At 44.3% G+C, this 16,942-nt stretch overlaps 1 protein-coding gene and 2 long non-coding RNA genes across 4 annotated transcripts; all 3 read left to right on the top strand.

The window, feature by feature from the left end:
* The first annotated feature begins 1,989 nt into the window (after nt 1-1,989).
* Nucleotides 1,990-2,889, top strand: LOC131657998 (uncharacterized). Its single transcript, XM_058927341.1, has one exon. The coding sequence runs from the start codon at nt 1,990-1,992 to the stop codon at nt 2,887-2,889; it is 900 nt and encodes a 299-aa protein (XP_058783324.1).
* An 11,380-nt stretch (nt 2,890-14,269) lies between these two features.
* LOC131619439 (uncharacterized) lies at nt 14,270-15,518 on the top strand. 2 transcript variants are annotated; one of them, XR_009288950.1, is made up of 5 exons: nt 14,270-14,479; nt 14,565-14,642; nt 14,954-15,022; nt 15,327-15,389; nt 15,471-15,518. It is a non-coding gene; the product is annotated as an uncharacterized LOC131619439 (long non-coding RNA). The 2 variants fall into 2 exon arrangements; XR_009288949.1 differs by having other exon boundaries at nt 14,270-14,642.
* A 109-nt stretch (nt 15,519-15,627) lies between these two features.
* Nucleotides 15,628-16,206, top strand: LOC131619447 (uncharacterized). The gene is made up of 3 exons (XR_009288951.1): nt 15,628-15,766; nt 15,854-15,922; nt 16,026-16,206. It is a non-coding gene; the product is annotated as an uncharacterized LOC131619447 (long non-coding RNA).
* The last annotated feature ends 736 nt before the right edge of the window (nt 16,207-16,942 follow it).

Genomic DNA, 16,942 nt, shown 5'->3' with positions numbered 1-16,942 from the left:
AGGCTTTTGTTGATTTTTTTTCTGTCTTGATCTCTCCGTCCCCTCCTTCTTTTTTTCTATTTCAATCTCCTCCCTTTTTTTTAGGTTTAGATTTCTTTTATAGCATTAGGTTTCGACTCAATTAGGAAATTAGAGATTTGAGTTTGTTGTTAATTCAAGATTTCATTCAGATCTGTTAAAAATTTGATTTGTATAATATTTGATTTTATGTTATATTCTTTGATGTGCGTTACAAGTTTGATTCGATTTCGTTTTATTTGTTAAGAGTAGATTTCAGTTAGTTTATGGATTTGGGCTTTGGAGGTTATCTTTTAGGGTTTGTGTGGTGGCCGCGGCTGCTGTTGAGGATGATGGAAGAAGATAAACAGTGTTTTCTTTTACCGCTAACTCGATTTAGCCAAATAAAATTTATTTTAATTTTACAGTTAATTGAGTAATTACATAATCTTCCTATGCCTTTAATATATTTGTTCTGGACTGGGCCGAGTAGGCCCAACTCTTATCACCAGCCGAGCAGGCCCAAATCCTTTGGGCCCAAATACTGGACAACCGTCAGGGGCTGCCCACGTGCGAAGATTCTAGCCGAGCAGGCCCAAATCATTTGGGCCCATTTACTGGATAACCGCCGAGAGTTGTCCACGCGCGAAGACCACGCGTCACGTCTCAGCGAAGAATTCGGTCAACCATCTCCGAACCCTACGCCATGCACACCCAGAACGTGAGTCTCCTGCTGACTCAGCCCTAGCACGGGACGTTCTGACAGTTCCCTAGCACGTGGGCCTCCAATTGGATCTGGCCCAATTAGGGAACCTTGGCCCAGCGCTGGGGGCTATAAATACCCTCTTTCACTAGAGGGTCAGGTATTCTATTCTTCACTCTAAAACCTCATTCTCTGATAGCTACTAACTTAAGCATCGAAGGACCTTGCAGGTACCCCCCCCATCTTGCTCTTCAAGCCAGACATTGCCGCCTTGACGATTCTTCTGATCAGGTACGATCAGTGGCGCCGTCTATGGGAATTCTGCTCCCCCTTCTTTAACAAAGATCAAAGCATAACCTTTCATCATCGTCATGGCCAACAACATCCCAAATCCTGATCCCTTCCTCCTAGAACAACTGATCGAAGATTCCACCCGCGAGGTGACGAATCGCCGTCGGGAGGAGGGATCGCAACGTGCTCTTACCGGACAGAGAAGGCCGAGGCATGAGACCTCGCAACCTCAGAGGCAACAGACTCAGAACATTCCACATAGGCACAGCCTTCAACAAGTCCAAAATGTCAAACAAGTTCCTCCTGAGGGACACGTTCAGAACGGGGAAGACGAACCGACTCGACCCCAAACCGAACTAGAGCAGCTCCAAATTGTGAATGAGACTGACCCCAGAGACGGGCATGCTGCTTCCTCGTTCACCCACACCTCTGACAGGCGAGGAAGCCGTAGCCAAGACGAGGAGGAACAGATCAACATTCTCGAGGGCGCTGATCCGACCGCCATCATCCTACTCAAGGAGCTGCAGAGAACCAACCGCCTCATCCGCCAATAGGGCGACCGCATCTGCGAGCTGGAAAGGAAGCGACGATATCGTTCCCCTCCGCGGAGACGACATCGATCACGTTCCTATTCCTCCTCGAGGTCCCCTCCGAGGAGAAGTCGCAAGCGCAGCCCTTCCAGGTCTCACTCCCCTTCGAGGAGAAACCGGCGTCAGCGGTCTTACTCCCGCTCTCCACCTCGAAAGAGTCGGAAGAATCAGAAACCTGAAACTACTGAAGCCAGGAATCTCTCGCCCGAGGGGGAACACCGAGGCCCCTCCAAAGCTGTGCAGAAGATCCGCGAGCACTCTCCTCCAAAAGACAACTGCAAAATCTCGGGCAAAACACGCACTAAATCCAAGCGGGGCAGACATTCAAACTCCCCCGAGCCTAGCGACGAAGAAGATTTCCGCAGTCCCTTGTCCGAGCACATCCGCCGAGTTCGTCTCCCCCGAGGGATGGAAAAACCACCCGCCTTGGATCAGTATGACGGGACCACCGACCCCGATGATCACATAAGGAGCATCGAAGCTGTCATGGACTACCATGTTGTCCGGGGATCCATCAAATGCCGCATCTTTCCGACCACATTAAGGAAAGGCGCGATGACATGGTACAGGAATCTGCCCCCTGACTCCATCCACTCCTGGACTGAACTGAAGGACCTTTTCCTAAGCCACTTCACCGCCTCTCGTCGGCAACCGAAGTCGGAAGCAAATCTTGAAGCGGTAATCCAAGGTACCAACGAACCTTTAAGAAACTACCTCGACAGGTTCAACAAAGAAGCTATCCAAGTGCAGACGACAGACTACATGAAGAGGTACCTCCTCGAACGAGGGCTCCTCCCCGGAAGCGACTTCAAAAAGGCCGTGAAGATTGAGAAAGTCCACTCCATGAACGCCCTCCTTCGCAAGGCTCAAGCCTTCATAGCATTCGAGGAGGGAGAGGCTGCTGCCATGAAAGCCTCGCGAGGCAATGATGCCGCTCGCAGTTCAAACTATGAGCACTCAGGCTCGAGACGCGGGCATGAAAAAAGGGAAGACGACAGGTCTCTCGATACCAAGGAGCGCCGAGGACCTTCCGGTCGCTTCAACGACTACACCCCTCTAAACGCCTCACGGGAACGGATTCTGGCCGAATGCCAAAACACTGACTTCAAGAAGTCGAACATCAGGCCCCCGAAATCAAATCCCGCGAGGCCAGGAACCGACAAGTCCAAGTACTGCAAATACCATAAGAGTCATGGACACATGACCGAGGAATGCATTCACCTCAAGGATGCCATTGAAACATTGATCAAGGAGGGTCGCCTTTCGAGATACACAAAGAAAGGGGAACCTTCTCGGAGATACGACTAGAGAAACTCTGACGAAGGGAACTCACCGGACAACAGACCCTTGCAAGTAGCCCTGTCCGTCACCCGACCAGAAGACTTCATACCATCGTTCGGGGTGTCCACCACACTCAGCAAATGGGATGGATTCCCATTCGCCATGGTCGTCTCCAACGGCGGAGATCCAGGCTCCCTCACCATCAGTTCAGTGAAGAGAAAGTTCGATGAGCTGCTCAGCGCCAACACAGACCTCGGCCCTACACTGCGAAAATTTCGAGGAAAGTCTGAACCAATCACCTTCTACCTAGAAGAACTGCCCGGCGGAGCTCCAAACGCCACAATTCCCCTGCTCGTCCGAGCAAGAATGGCGAATTTCGATGTTCGACGAGTCCTAGTCGATGCAGGCAGCTCGGTCGATATCATGTACTCCCATCTCTTCTGAACACTCCAGCTGGACGACTCGCACCTCACTCCCTATGTGGGCTCAGACCTTCAAGGTTTCAACGGAGCTACCACTAAACCATGGGGCTAAGTCGAGCTGATTGTCACCTTCGGGGAAGGGGAGGCCTCTAGGCAAGTCAAAACCAGATTCTTGGTGATCGACTGCAAAACCCTGTACAATTGCATCATCGGACGCCCCACTCTGGCCGAGCTGACCGCCGTACCCTCCACTGTCCACCTGAAGATGAAGTTCTACACGAGGACAGGACGAGTGGCCACCATCAACGCCGATATTGAAGCAGCCAGAAGAATCTTCGACGCCTCCGTCAAAGGACTAGAACTAATCGCTCCGCCGGCCAACTCCAACAAAAAGCCAAGGGACGAAGACAAGCATCCTCGAGAAGACCAGCATCAGACAACCAACGTCAGCTCAGTCGACCTGGATGCCCGGTTTGCAGAGGAAGAACCAAAGATTGGGGAAGAGACGCGGTCAAAGGCACCTCACCCCATCCGACCAGTCCCAGACGGAGATTTCGAGCTTGTCCCCTTGGGCGACAACCCCGACAAAGTAGTAAAAATCGGTAAGGGCATCCCAGACCTTCCGAGGAAGCAGCTCATAGCCTGCCTTCGAGCCAATGCCGATCTGTTCGCCTGGAGCGCCGCGGAAATGCCTGGACTCGACCCTGAGGTCGCCTACCACCACCTCTCCATCGATCCAGCCGCAAAGGCCGTAGTTCAACGTAGGCGTCGGCAGTCTCCCGAGAAAACGGAGGCTGCCGAGAAAGCTGTAAAAGACCTCCTAGAGGCAAATTTTATTTCCGAGGCCAAGTATTCAACTTGGCTCTCAAACGTTGTACTTGTTAAGAAATCTAATGGAAAATGGAGAATGTGTGTTGATTATACTGATGTTAACCGGGCATGTCCAAAAGACGCCTATCCTTTACCAAACATTGATAGACTGGTCGATAACTCGGCCGGCTATAAACTATTGTCTTTTATGGATGCTTATTCAGGTTACAACCAGATCCACATGGCGAGGAGCGACATGCAGTGCACGGCGTTTATGACCGAGTCGGGCAACTACTACTACAACGTAATGCCCTTCGGCCTCAAAAACGCGGGGTCCACGTATCAACGGATGATGAACAAAGTGTTCCGAGGGGAGATCGGCGACACCCTCGAGGTGTACATGGACGATATGATCGTCAAATCTCGAGAAGACACCGACCACACCTCCCATCTCGAGCGCGTATTCGAGCGGGCCAGATCCTGCAAGATGCGCTTCAACCCAGAGAAATGCACCTTCGGCGTCCGAGCAGGCAAATTCCTCGGTTTCTATCTGACTGAACGGGGAATAGAGGCCAACCCGGATAAATGCCGAGCATTCTCTGAACTCCCTACTCCTAACAATAAAAAATCCATCCAAGTCTTAAACGGAATGCTCACTGCGCTATCACGTTTCGTCGCGAAATCCGCCCAACATGCCCTCCCTTTCTTTAAACTGCTACGCAAAGAAGCAGCCTTTGAATGGTCCGAAGAATGCGAGCAAGCACTTGCACACCTCAAGAAAGTACTCTCCGAACCGCCCGTCCTTTCCCGACCCGACGACAACGAACCTCTGTACCTTTACTTAGCTGTTTCGAACGAAGCGGTCAGTGCGGCCTTGATCCGAGAAACCGAAGACGGGAAAAAACCCGTATATTTCACCAGCAAAGCCCTACAGGGACCCGAGGTGCGATACCAACAGATCGAGAAAGTCGCCATGGCCCTAGTAATAGCGGCCAGAAGGCTGCGATACTACTTCCTCACCCACACAATCTTCGTTCGGACGGATCAACCCATCAAGCAACTCCTCAGCCGACCAGACATGGCCGGCAGAATGCTAAGATGGTCCCTCGAGCTTTCGGAATTCGACGTGCAGTATGAAAGCAGGAAGGCATTAAAAGCTCAGGCGCTGGCGGACTTTGTAGCAGAGATGACCTCGATCGCCGACTCGCCGGACATGACTAAGGACAAATGGACCATCTACGTAGATGGCGCCTCGAGCAACTCGGGAAGCGGGGCAGGCATTATCTTGGAAAACGACGAAGGACTTATCGTAGAAGTATCTTTGGTCCTCTCTTTCAACACGTCGAACAACCAAGCCGAGTACGAAGCCCTCCTCGCAGGCCTGAGACTCGCCGAGGACGTAGGGGCACGAGAGATCAAGATCTACACGGATTCCCAACTCGTCGCATCCCACATCAGCGGCGACTACCAGGCCAAAAACAACGTACTCTCCGAATATCTCGCGCTCGTCAAGGATAAGATGAAAAAATTCGCCAAAGCAGAAGTCGAGCATATTCCCCGAGAACACAACTCGTGCGCCGACATACTATCCAAACTTGCGAGCACGAGAAAGAAAGGGGGAAACAAATCGGTTATCCAAGAAATTCTGCCCAGACCAAGTATAGGCGAAAACGCGCGAGCTCTACAGATATTCGCTATCGGGGACGACCAATGCTGGATGACCCCAGTGTACAACTTCTTCACGAAAGACGAGCTCCCCACCGACACGAAAGAAGCTTCAACAATTAAGAGACGAGCGTGTTCATACACTATCCTCAAAAACAAACTGTACCGACGAGGCTTCTCCATCCCCCTCCTTAAATGCATCGATGCCTCGCAAGCACTGGAGGTACTCCAAGAGCTTCATGGTGGAATCAACGGCCAACACCTCGGCGGACGGTCACTAGTGAGGAAAGCCCTCAGAGCCGGCTATTATTGGCCGACCATGCAGCAGGACGCCAAAGAATATGTCAAGAAATGTGACAAACGCCAGCGTCACGCCGACATGCACTTGGCTCCCCCGAACGAGCTCAAATCTCTCTCCTCGCCCTGGCCATTCTCCACGTGGGGAATGGACCTCCTCGGACCTTTCCCGGTCGGATCCTACCAAAACAAATACCTGGTGGTCGCTGTGGATTACTTCACGAAATGGATAGAAGCTGAAGCGCTCGCTAAAATCACATCCCAAAACGTACTCCGATTTTACAAGCGGAACATACTCGCCCGATTCGGGGTACCACAGGCGATAATAACCGACAACGGCACCCAGTTCACGGACAGAAAATTCCAGGAATTCGTGGCCAAACTCGGGACGAAGCAGCACTTCACTTCGGTCGAGCACCCCCAAACCAACGGGCAAGCTGAAGCCGCCAACCGGGTCATTCTCCGTGGATTGAAGAGAAGGCTGGGCGAGGCGAAAAAAGCTTGGGTCGAAGAAATGCACAGCGTTCTCTGGGCATACAGAACGACCCCGCATTCGAGCACCGGGGAAACTCCGTTCAGGTTGACCTATGGCACTGAAGCCGTGATCCCCGTGGAGATCCGAGAACCATCTCGTCGGACCGAATCACCCCTCGAGGAAGAACTCAATGACGAAGCTATGAGGGAGGAGCTCGACATGGTCGAGGAAATCCGGACAGGATCTTCCTTCCGAGAAGCGAAATTGAAACAACAAATAGCATTAAGACATAACGCTAAAGTTATCAAGCGCGCATTCGAAGTCGGAGATTTAGTGCTCCGTAGGAACATGAAAGATTCTCGCGAGGGCAAACTAGCCCCGAACTGGGAAGGCCCATACCGAGTTTACGATAAAACCGAAAACGGTGCGTATTACCTCGAGAACCTTCTCGGCGAAAAACTCGTTCGGCCTTGGAATGCTGAAAAACTCAGACGCTACTACAGTTAGAAACACCCTAACACCACTCGGCCACTCGTAGCGAACACGAGACAAGGCTGGGCAAGGACTCGCGTCCTGGTACAAGCGCGCATGCTCCACGACAGCATCGGTCAGGTAGCCCTAGCAAGAGGCAAAGCCGACCACGCGGCGGGCCTAGCACACAGACCCTCCGTGGAAGTACCTGCACGGTAGAACCCCAGCTCGCGATTGGATCGTTCACGACGCGAGCACGCGGCCCCGACCGCGGCCTCGAGCTCGCTTGTAGCGCACACCTGCTATGCGCACCCGGACCATACAATACACGTCCGGGCTATAAACCTCGGTCAAGCACAAACATAAATATTCGAGCACATACATGCATATTCGACAACAAATATCAGATAAGCGCAAATAAACATTGAAGCATACAAAACAGAATAGTATTAAAATCCGGCCAAACTGGCCGGAGATATCCAAATATTACAAAAATTGTCCAGGCATCGCCCCTTTAACAAGAATGGCACGCAGGCCACAAAACACTGGCACGCAGGCCACCAAACATTGGCACGCAGGCCACAACCAAAGGGAAACTGGTCAGAGGTCACCATCATCATCCTCGACACCGTTGTCCTCTCCTTGGGGCCCCTGCTCGTCCTCCCAATCTTCGAACTCCGGGTTTGAATCAATTCACCCGTCCACAAACTTATTGTATGGACCAATGCCCCTCGTCACCAAGCACGGGTTTAGGACTTTCAGCTGATCCACTGCAGCTTTGAAACCAACCCCCAAGGTAGCAACACAGTCGACCTCCAGCTCCCTCACCTTGCCCAGAAGCTGAGAGCGCGTCACCAAGGCTTTCTCGTCTTCATCCTCCTCGGCAGCAGGGAGATGAGACCTCTCTAACTCAGCAATTCGATCACGGAGCCTTTTTCCCTCGGCCTCCAAGTCCGCGACCTTGTTCTGCTCTTTGACGAGGTCTTCAACTATGCCGCTCTGGACCTCATACTTGTCTTTATAATTTTCAAACTCATGCTCCAGCTCATCATATTTGGTCTGCAGAGCATCATAGTCCTTCTGGGGACAGACATTTTGAGCATTGAGAGCCAAAGCCAAGGCGGCCACCCTCATCATCCCTTCAAGGTCCTCGGACAAGTCCTTGTCTCGAGCCGCCCGGTCTCGCCTGACAATGTGCCTCACCTCCTCGCGCTCGAGCAGCACATTCCTCTTTGAGAAGATTCCCCTGTGCAGAGTACAAGAGGGAAGCACTATATCTTCCTCGGAGGGGTTGTCGATGATAAGAGGACGAAGCTCCGTGGTCCCTTCATTCTTTTGCTTTTTTCCGGCTGGAGAACCACGCGAGGTCATCCCAACTGACGAAGGAGAGCCACTGTCGGGGACACCCGCAGCAGCCGCCTTGACCTCCTCGACCCGCGTTCGTTTCACGGACACCTTGACGGCCCCCTTGTTCTTTGCCCTCATCTTCACAACTTTGTCATGCAAGTCCGCCATTTTTCCTGCAAAATAAAGAGTTAGAACCAAAAAGATATTGCTCGAACAAGTAATAGCTATCTCACCTAACAAAATCATAGCGTCCCCATAACTTCCGCACTCGAGGACAGCTTTGGTGTTGATGTACCGAGGCTCCAGCATGGGGCCTCCATCTTCCTCGAATAGGGGATCCCCGTTAGGATACGTACATACAGCCGGTCTAAACCCGTTCACAAAAGATATGAACCGCTGGTACCCACCTGTATCCCGCTCATTGAGATCCTCATCCCGGAAGATGTAATAGTCAGTCCCACGCTCGAAGTGATCAGGCTGCCACTCCAGCGGGAACCGAGCAGATGGACCCACCTTCTTCACTCCGTCCTCGATATACTCGCGCTCCTCGAACAAGTGGTTCTCGGCTTCGGGGGTAACAGGCTTAACCAAAAAATATCGACTCTTGAAATGTTTGATAGAGTCCTGATAAATGGCGAACAGCTTCTTCGGCTGCTTAAATGACACCCAACTCCACTTGCCGTCCGGATCACGCAACCTCTGCAAATGAAATACCCTGAAGAAAATAGGCAGAGTCGCTTCGACCTCCAGGAAACCGCATACAATTTCAAAAGCCCTTAAAAACGCGAAGGCGTTGGGGTGAAGCCGGGACGGGCACAGGCGCAACCAACTGAAGACGCTCCGCTGTAAACAAGTGAAGGGGAGTCGAAGGCCGACCTCCTTAAAAACAAACTCGTACATAGCGAAGCGAGGACCAGGGAATTGCGAACAGATCCTCTGGTGAGACTTGGGCACAAAGGCGCCCCAAGAAGGCTCCTCGTCCTGGTCAAGGTCCTCGATAACGTTAAAAGCTTCCTTAGGACGCGTCGAGAAGCGCGATGCAATCATCCTCGGAGCAACGGCCACCCATTCTTCAAGTGCCCTAGGGGAGGCCACGAAGACGGGAATATCCCCTTGCGAGCCAACAGCTTCATCCCCGTCTGAAATGTCGAAGACGATATCGTCCTTGTTCTCGTCGGCCATTTACCTAAAAAGCAGAGGAAACAATGAATTCGACTGGTCAAATCCACCCTTCCACCGCAAGTCAAGTGAAAGGGCGAGGAAAAGGGACGAAGAAAATTCCCCCAATCATCGAATGACCGACGACATGCAACCTCCACTGCTCGTGGCATTCAAACTACTCCTTATTAATCCTAAAAGCTGGACATCTCATTCAAACGTTCTTGCTCCGTTCACTCAAATCTCACTCGGCAAACGCACGGGAGAAACGATTATCTTCTAGTTCTACTCGGTTAATTCATAAACCTTGCTCGTTGCACTCATCAATCGTGCCCGCCGCACTAGAAACTAATACATAAAACTTAAATAAAGACATGAAGAAGACGAGGAACTTACTTGAAGAAAACGAAGAAGATATGAACGAGATGAGGAGGAGAGCAGTGAGCGAATCTTGAAGGCTTGAAAAATGTTAAGTGACAAATGAGTGATCTCCTCACTCCTTATATAGGGAAAGAAGGCCAAAGGGTGTCATGATGGCCTAGGCAGCCTAGGAGGCGCCATCATTGCCTACACCCCAAAGGCGGCTCCCTCCACGAAAGGCTGCCACGCGTCCCAAAACGTCTTGGAAACTCCAAAAGGCGTTATCTGCTTTATCCCTCAAAACGGCGCAGCAATGATGACCGCCTGTGCAGCTGACACCTGTCAACCACGCTGACAAATGATAACCGAAACGTGTCAGGTGAAAACCAAGGGACGACGCATCCCCGGCTCCCGTGGACATCGGCCGACCACCATTTGGTCTCGTGACCTGCAGAGACTCCCTTCCCTGTCGACCTAAACGCACGGGGAGCCCACCTTTGGAAACCGTCGCTCGTGCTCGGCTAACCTCCTGGCTAAAGCCATCACCCTTACAAGACTAATGACTTGGGGGGCTCCTGTTCTGGACTGGGCCGAGCAGGCCCAACTCTTATCACCAGCCGAGCAGGCCCAAATCCTTTGGGCCCAAATACTAGACAACCGTCAGGGGCTGCCCACGTGCGAAGATTCTAGCCGAGCAGGCCCAAATCATTTGGGCCCATTTACTGGATAACCGCCGAGAGTTGTCCACGCGCGAAGACCACGCGTCACGTCTCAGCGAAGGATTCGGTCAACCATCTCCGAACCCTACGCCATGCACACCAAGAACGTGAGTCTCCTGCTGACTCAGCCCTAGCACGGGACGTTCTGGCAGTTCCCTAGCACGTGGGCCTCCAATTGGATCTGGCCCAATTAGGGAACCTTGGCCCAGCGCTGGGGGCTATAAATACCCTCGTTCACTAGAGGGTCAGGTATTCTATTCTTCACTCTAAAACCTCATTCTCTGATAGCTACTAACTTAAGCATCGGAGGACCTTGCAGGTACCCCCCCCATCTTGCTCTTCAAGTCAGACATTGCCGCCTTGACGATTCTTCTGATCAGGTACAATCAATATTGATGAAATAAAGCTAAAGAGATAATCTATATATAACACTAAAGTTAGTTTAAAGTTAGTATTAATAGTAAATTAGTTTTCTTTTTTTTACTAAAACAATCTAAAAGGTTAACGATTTTCTAACGATCTTAACCAGTACTAGTAATGTCACTAACTAATATAATATATATACTTTAATCAATATATTTAAATAAATTATTAGAAAATAATTTATTAAATTAATTAATTAAAATATATATGTATATATTAGATATATAGAGAGAGAGGCAAGCTTTAAAAAAGGAAGATAAAAACATAAGTTTTAATTGGACCCAAAGGGTCTTCTACAACCAATCCACCCCTCATCCTTTAAATTACACAACTTAGAAGATGATGATGATTTTTTAGAAATGGGCTTAATAATTAAAGTATCAAGCTCAATAACATCCTCATTTTAAAATACACCCTCATAAGAGATTAGGTTTAACAATAGAAGTGTTAAATCTCATGGCCCTTATTTTCAATAGCCCTGGTGAATTGAATATACGTAAATTGTATCGGGTAAATTTTGGGGTATGACACATGCCACTCTAGATGATTAGAGTCATTATCTCTACTAAACTCCCTTAATGGTCATTAGATCTATGTATATTAAAATGCACCTATTATTCTTCATATTCATGCTTAGAGAATTTGGGGTATTACATGGTCCTTCTAAAAATTTTATGCATGCAATTTCAGTCCATGCTATTTTCTAAAATTTTAAAAACTGTTTAATTACCCTTTAATTTTTAAATTTTTAAATTTTTAAATAATTTTTTTATATATGTTTAGAATACTGTAAAATATTTATTTACCAAGTTTTAGAATTTTTTAAAACGAGAAGAATTAAATATGAATTTTTCAAATTTTAAAAAATAATGATAAAAGTAATGAAAATCTCAACTTAGAAATTAAATTTTGAGTTTCTTTTTTTTTCCAAAAACTTTTAAAAATATTATGAACATGTTTGCAAAATAATCATTCTAAAATACACACTGGTTTGACATTAGGGACTGAAACTAGGTGCATAATAATTTTATAAGGATCATTCATTGAAGGAAAATTTTTAGGGATTAAAAATGCAGGGTCACATATTTATAGGGACTAAAAACGTATTTAACCCTTAAATCAAAGCAAACAGAGAATTCATCATTTTTATGAGATTCAACTTGATATTGATAACCAAATAACAAATATTTTTTGGGCGGATGCTAAAATGGTTGCGGATTATGCTCATTTTAGAGATGTAGTGTGTTTTGATACTACTTATCGCACTAATCAAAATTTACGACCATTTTCTCCCTTCGTTGGATTCAATCATCATCGAGAAAGTGTCTTATTTGGTGCCACGTTGTTGTACGATGAAACAGCTGAATCATTTGGGTGGTTGTTTAGAACTTTTCTTAAGGCTGTTTATGGTAAAAAGCCGAAGACTATTTTCACATATCAAGATCCTGCAATGGGTAAGGCAATTTCAGAGGTTTTTCCGGAATCATATCATCGTTTATGTGTCTGGCATTTATTACAAAATGCACTAAAAATGTTAATCATGCCTTCAAAAGATCAAATTCTTTTGCTAAAGAGTTGCGAAGTTGTATTTATGAATGTCAATATGAGAATGGCTTTCTTAATGCTTGGGATTCATTACTTGAAAGACACAACCTTCATCAAAATAAATGGATGCAAGATTTCTTCAAGAAGAAAGAAAAATGGGCTTTAGTATATGGAAGACACGGTTTTTCTGCTGGTGCTACAACAACACAATTAAGTGAGAGTTGTAATGAAGCCCACCTTCAATATATTAGAATTTTTCAGGAACTTTGATAGGTTGCTAGAAGACATGAGACATAAATAAATATAGTCTAATTATGAAATGAGTCAGAAGACGCCACCACTAAGTATGAATATCATGTTATTGAAAATGCAAGAGATGTCTACACACCAACAATTTTCCGTCTAGTTTGTCGGGAATATGAAAAATCTTGTAATCTTGTTGTAAACAAATGCACACAAAAGTTGCACTTATATGAATATGAGGTGAGTTTGTTTGGAGACATGAGAGAACATAAGGTTACCTTTAGTTCTGAAGATCAAAGTATTGAGTGTAGTTGTCAACTTTTTCAATTTATTGGAATCCTTTGTTGTCATGCTCTTCGAGTACTTAATCATTTAAATATAATTGTTATTCCTCTGAAATACATTCTTAAGAGGTGGACTAGGGATGCTCGAAGTGGATGTGTGATAAATAGTAAAGGACAAATCATCAAAGAAGACCCAAGGTTAGATGCCTCAAATCGCTTTAAGGATTTGTGTCGTGTTGCAGTAGAAATATCAAGTAAGGCTGCTGAATGTGTAGACGCTTCAACATATCTTTCAAACAAATTGATGGAAGTAGCCGTTGGAGTTGATAGTATCATAAATAAAAGAACATTCCCACCAAGTGATTATCAAACTACTGAGTATAGACAAGATGACACATCCATTATTTCAAATAAAAGTGGAGATGCATCTCAAATCAAGGGTATAAAAAATAAAGACGGTGTATCTCGTCTTAAAGATAGACCTAAAAGTTGTTTGGAGAAAAAAATTCTAGAAGAGCCAAAGGAACTCAAAATTAAAGTTTCATAAGAAAAAATTTCTATCTCATCATGCTAATTCCCCCTTATACAGGTATAACATTTATTGAGTTTTCTGTTTGTGTTTATAAATGTTTTGGGACTAATAGAGTAGTGGTTAGTATTATCACTACACAATTTCATTATTTTACATTTTTTCACTTAAAGTATGCCTTTAATTTTTGCATTTCAGTATACAATTTATTATTGTTTTATTGTGGTCTTCTTTTCTGTTTAGAAGTTATGTTACATAGTTTACTTTGATTGCCATTAAAACTTGTGTCTTCTTCTACAAATTTAATGTATTAATAAGGACAAGAAAATAAAAAAACAAAAATAATAATTTGGTCTTTTTATTTGTGTCATTCACGAAGTTGAGTGTATATAGAACCTTGTAGGGATGGACAAACTTTCATCATCCGAGGAAATTCGACCGGTCAGAATCTGGTTTTATGCTTCGGGTCGGTTCACATCGGGTTAACAATTTCAACGGGTGACTGTTTTGGCTTATATTGGGTTACTTAGGTTCGGTTCAAAATGTTGGGCCCATCGATGACCGAACCCGATCGAGCCCAATTAATACTCAACTATTATTTATTAACATTATAAGGGTTTGTGGAAGCAACCCTAATTTCTCAGCTTCATTTTTCTTTTGATAAGCGCCGCCCCCTCTCATCTCTTTAACTTCCACCATAATATTCACCCTTCCTTGCTTCAATCACAATCACCGCCACCTTCATCTCTCCCTCTCAACCTCTCTCTCTTTCTCTCTCTCACCTAACTCGTAAATCAAATCTGAAATCAAAACCCTAATCTCTAAATACAAAACCCCAATCTCTAAAAACACCACTTGGATGTCTTCGTGTTTGTTTGTGGTCCTCTGATTCTTTTATTTTATTCCTTATTTTCTCTTTGATGCTTATGATATCTTTACCTTTATCCTTGATAGGTTACAAATGGTTGCTTTTATCTTCTCTGGATACTTGTTATTGATATTGGTGGTCTTGCCTTCCTTTTGGGTGTTGCGGTAAGTATCATTTTTCTGGTTATATCTGAGTTGGTCACTTATGATAACTCGTTAATATTCTTGAAGTTGGTTTCCAGGTTTAGATTAAGTTTGCATTTGAATTTTAAATCTATTTATGTTAACTTTGTTTTCTAAAGTTGGTCCATTCGAGTTTTAGATCTATGCTGCATTTGTATTTCATGAAGTTGGTTACTTTAAATCTTCTCCCTGATTATGCAAAACTACATTTTAACTGTATTTGTATTTTAAATCTTCTTCTAGATTATGAAAAACTGTAAACCCTTTTAGATTCTTTTAAGTTTTTTTCTCAGGTGATGAACTGATTTGAAGCGATGAGAGGGGGTGATTCAACTACTTGAATGAAATGAAGACATCATATGGTTAGTTTTTGTTGATTTTAATTTTTTTTAAGATCTATGGTTACAGTTTTTTAATATGTATTGTTTGTGTTTTAAAAAGTTGATTTAGAACTTGTTTTTCTGTAATCTTTAAGACCAAGTCACATGAACTTGTTTATGTGCTTTAAGACTAAACCACATGTGTTTCAGTTGTTGTTGTGTTTTGATTTCTAGGTTCAATAAAGTTATCAAATGAAGGTTGATTATTTTTGTATAAGTTAATTTTTGTTAAGAACTTGACATTAACCTTTAATTTTTTTTTGTGATTTTTAATGTTTTATTGTAGGCAGTTACAAGTGAGTGTGAAAGGCTTTGGTCAATATTTAGTAGAAAAGATCAGGCGCTGCAGGTAAGGTCTTTACTTCATGAAACAATTCTTATTTTATGTTTCCGTGTCTAGTTTGTCTTTAATAAATATGCTATCTACCAGGTTATAGAGAACGATTCCAAAAAGGATCTTGTTGAAACAAATAACCAACTAAGATATACTCTGAAATAATTATTCATGCATACACTATCATTTTTTTTTAAATTAAATTGTTGGTTTTACTTTTGATGTATTGACTATGAACTTTTATAATATTGATAGGTGCTACAAAAGCTTAAATATGAGCTAAAACATTGTAAAGACGAGTTGGATTCAGCTGAAGGAACTATTGAAACCTTGACAGCTGAAAGATTTTAGAACAAAAGCTATATGTGCTTGAGAAGAAGAGTGCTGAAGAGGTAATAGTAGATAAAAAAATCATTATTCAAAATTCTAGAACTTAAGTTGATTGTTTCACTAATATGATTTTTAATGTTTTATTGTAGATGAGTTTGATTCTTAATCTCACATTTAAAATGGAAGATGGAAATGTTTGTAGATGAGTTTTTATTGTAGTTGAGTTTTATTCATAATCTCAAATTTGGTTATGTTTTCAGACTCTTCAACACTGCTGCAATTTTTATTGTTGTTGCCATTGTCTGTATTTGGTTTTATTAGGCTGTTGGCAATTGAAGGAGTTGAAGGTAATGGGAGAAAAGGATAATGAAGCTCATGAAAATAACTCATGTTTTATATCGATTATGTTTTTTTTGGTTGTGCTGGTGTTATTAAATTTAAACTGGCTGTATTAAATTTGAGCAAACATTTATACACTAAAAAAACTTTGATTTTTATGGTTTTTAGATGTGTTCGAATTTTATTTTAATGTTTGGTTGTGTAAATGTTACTGGATTTGAATCTGCTTCAGTTTTAAAGTGTGTTAAGTCAGTTTAAAAGTCTGAAGAATTTGAATTTGGTCTAGAATAACTCAGTTTTAAAGTCTGAATTAAAATGTTTATAACAATTTTTTAATGTAATTTTTGTAAAGAAAAGGCCCATATTCTATTAAATTTTAAACAATAAGGCCCAATTCAGATTGTAATTAGGTTTGAAATTTGTGCCCAACAATTATAGATAGATTGTTAATTTTAATAAAAAAAATTAGAAAAAAAAACTATTGGTTTTGTTATTTGGGCTAGATTTTCAATTGGCCCAACAACATTTGCCATCCGAAATAAACCGATCAAGGTACCCGAACTGATTGAACCCGGACCCGAAAAAACTGATATTACATAGGGTCGAAATTGGGCCACTATATGTCACCCGTGGGTTAGACCGGATTGGTGTTTTGGACAAGCTTAGAGCCTAAGACTTCATCTTCAAAGTTTAGAGCCTAAGACTTCATCTTCAAAGTTTCAAGTTCAACTAAGGCAATTGCTAATTTAATGACTTAATTAATTTGATATCACATGAATTAATTTTGATTTGTTTTATAATCATCAAAACTTGGATTGATTTTGCATTTTTCTTTCTGCAGGTTGGAACTCAACTTAAAGTCTAGTATTTTTCTTTGGGTGGCAGCAAGATTGATATAA

This window comes from Vicia villosa, linkage group LG1, assembly GCF_029867415.1.
Source record: "Vicia villosa cultivar HV-30 ecotype Madison, WI linkage group LG1, Vvil1.0, whole genome shotgun sequence".
Taxonomy (NCBI): domain Eukaryota; kingdom Viridiplantae; phylum Streptophyta; class Magnoliopsida; order Fabales; family Fabaceae; genus Vicia; species Vicia villosa.
Note: the sequence above shows the minus strand (reverse complement) of the source record. Positions and strands in the feature narration are given on the sequence as shown.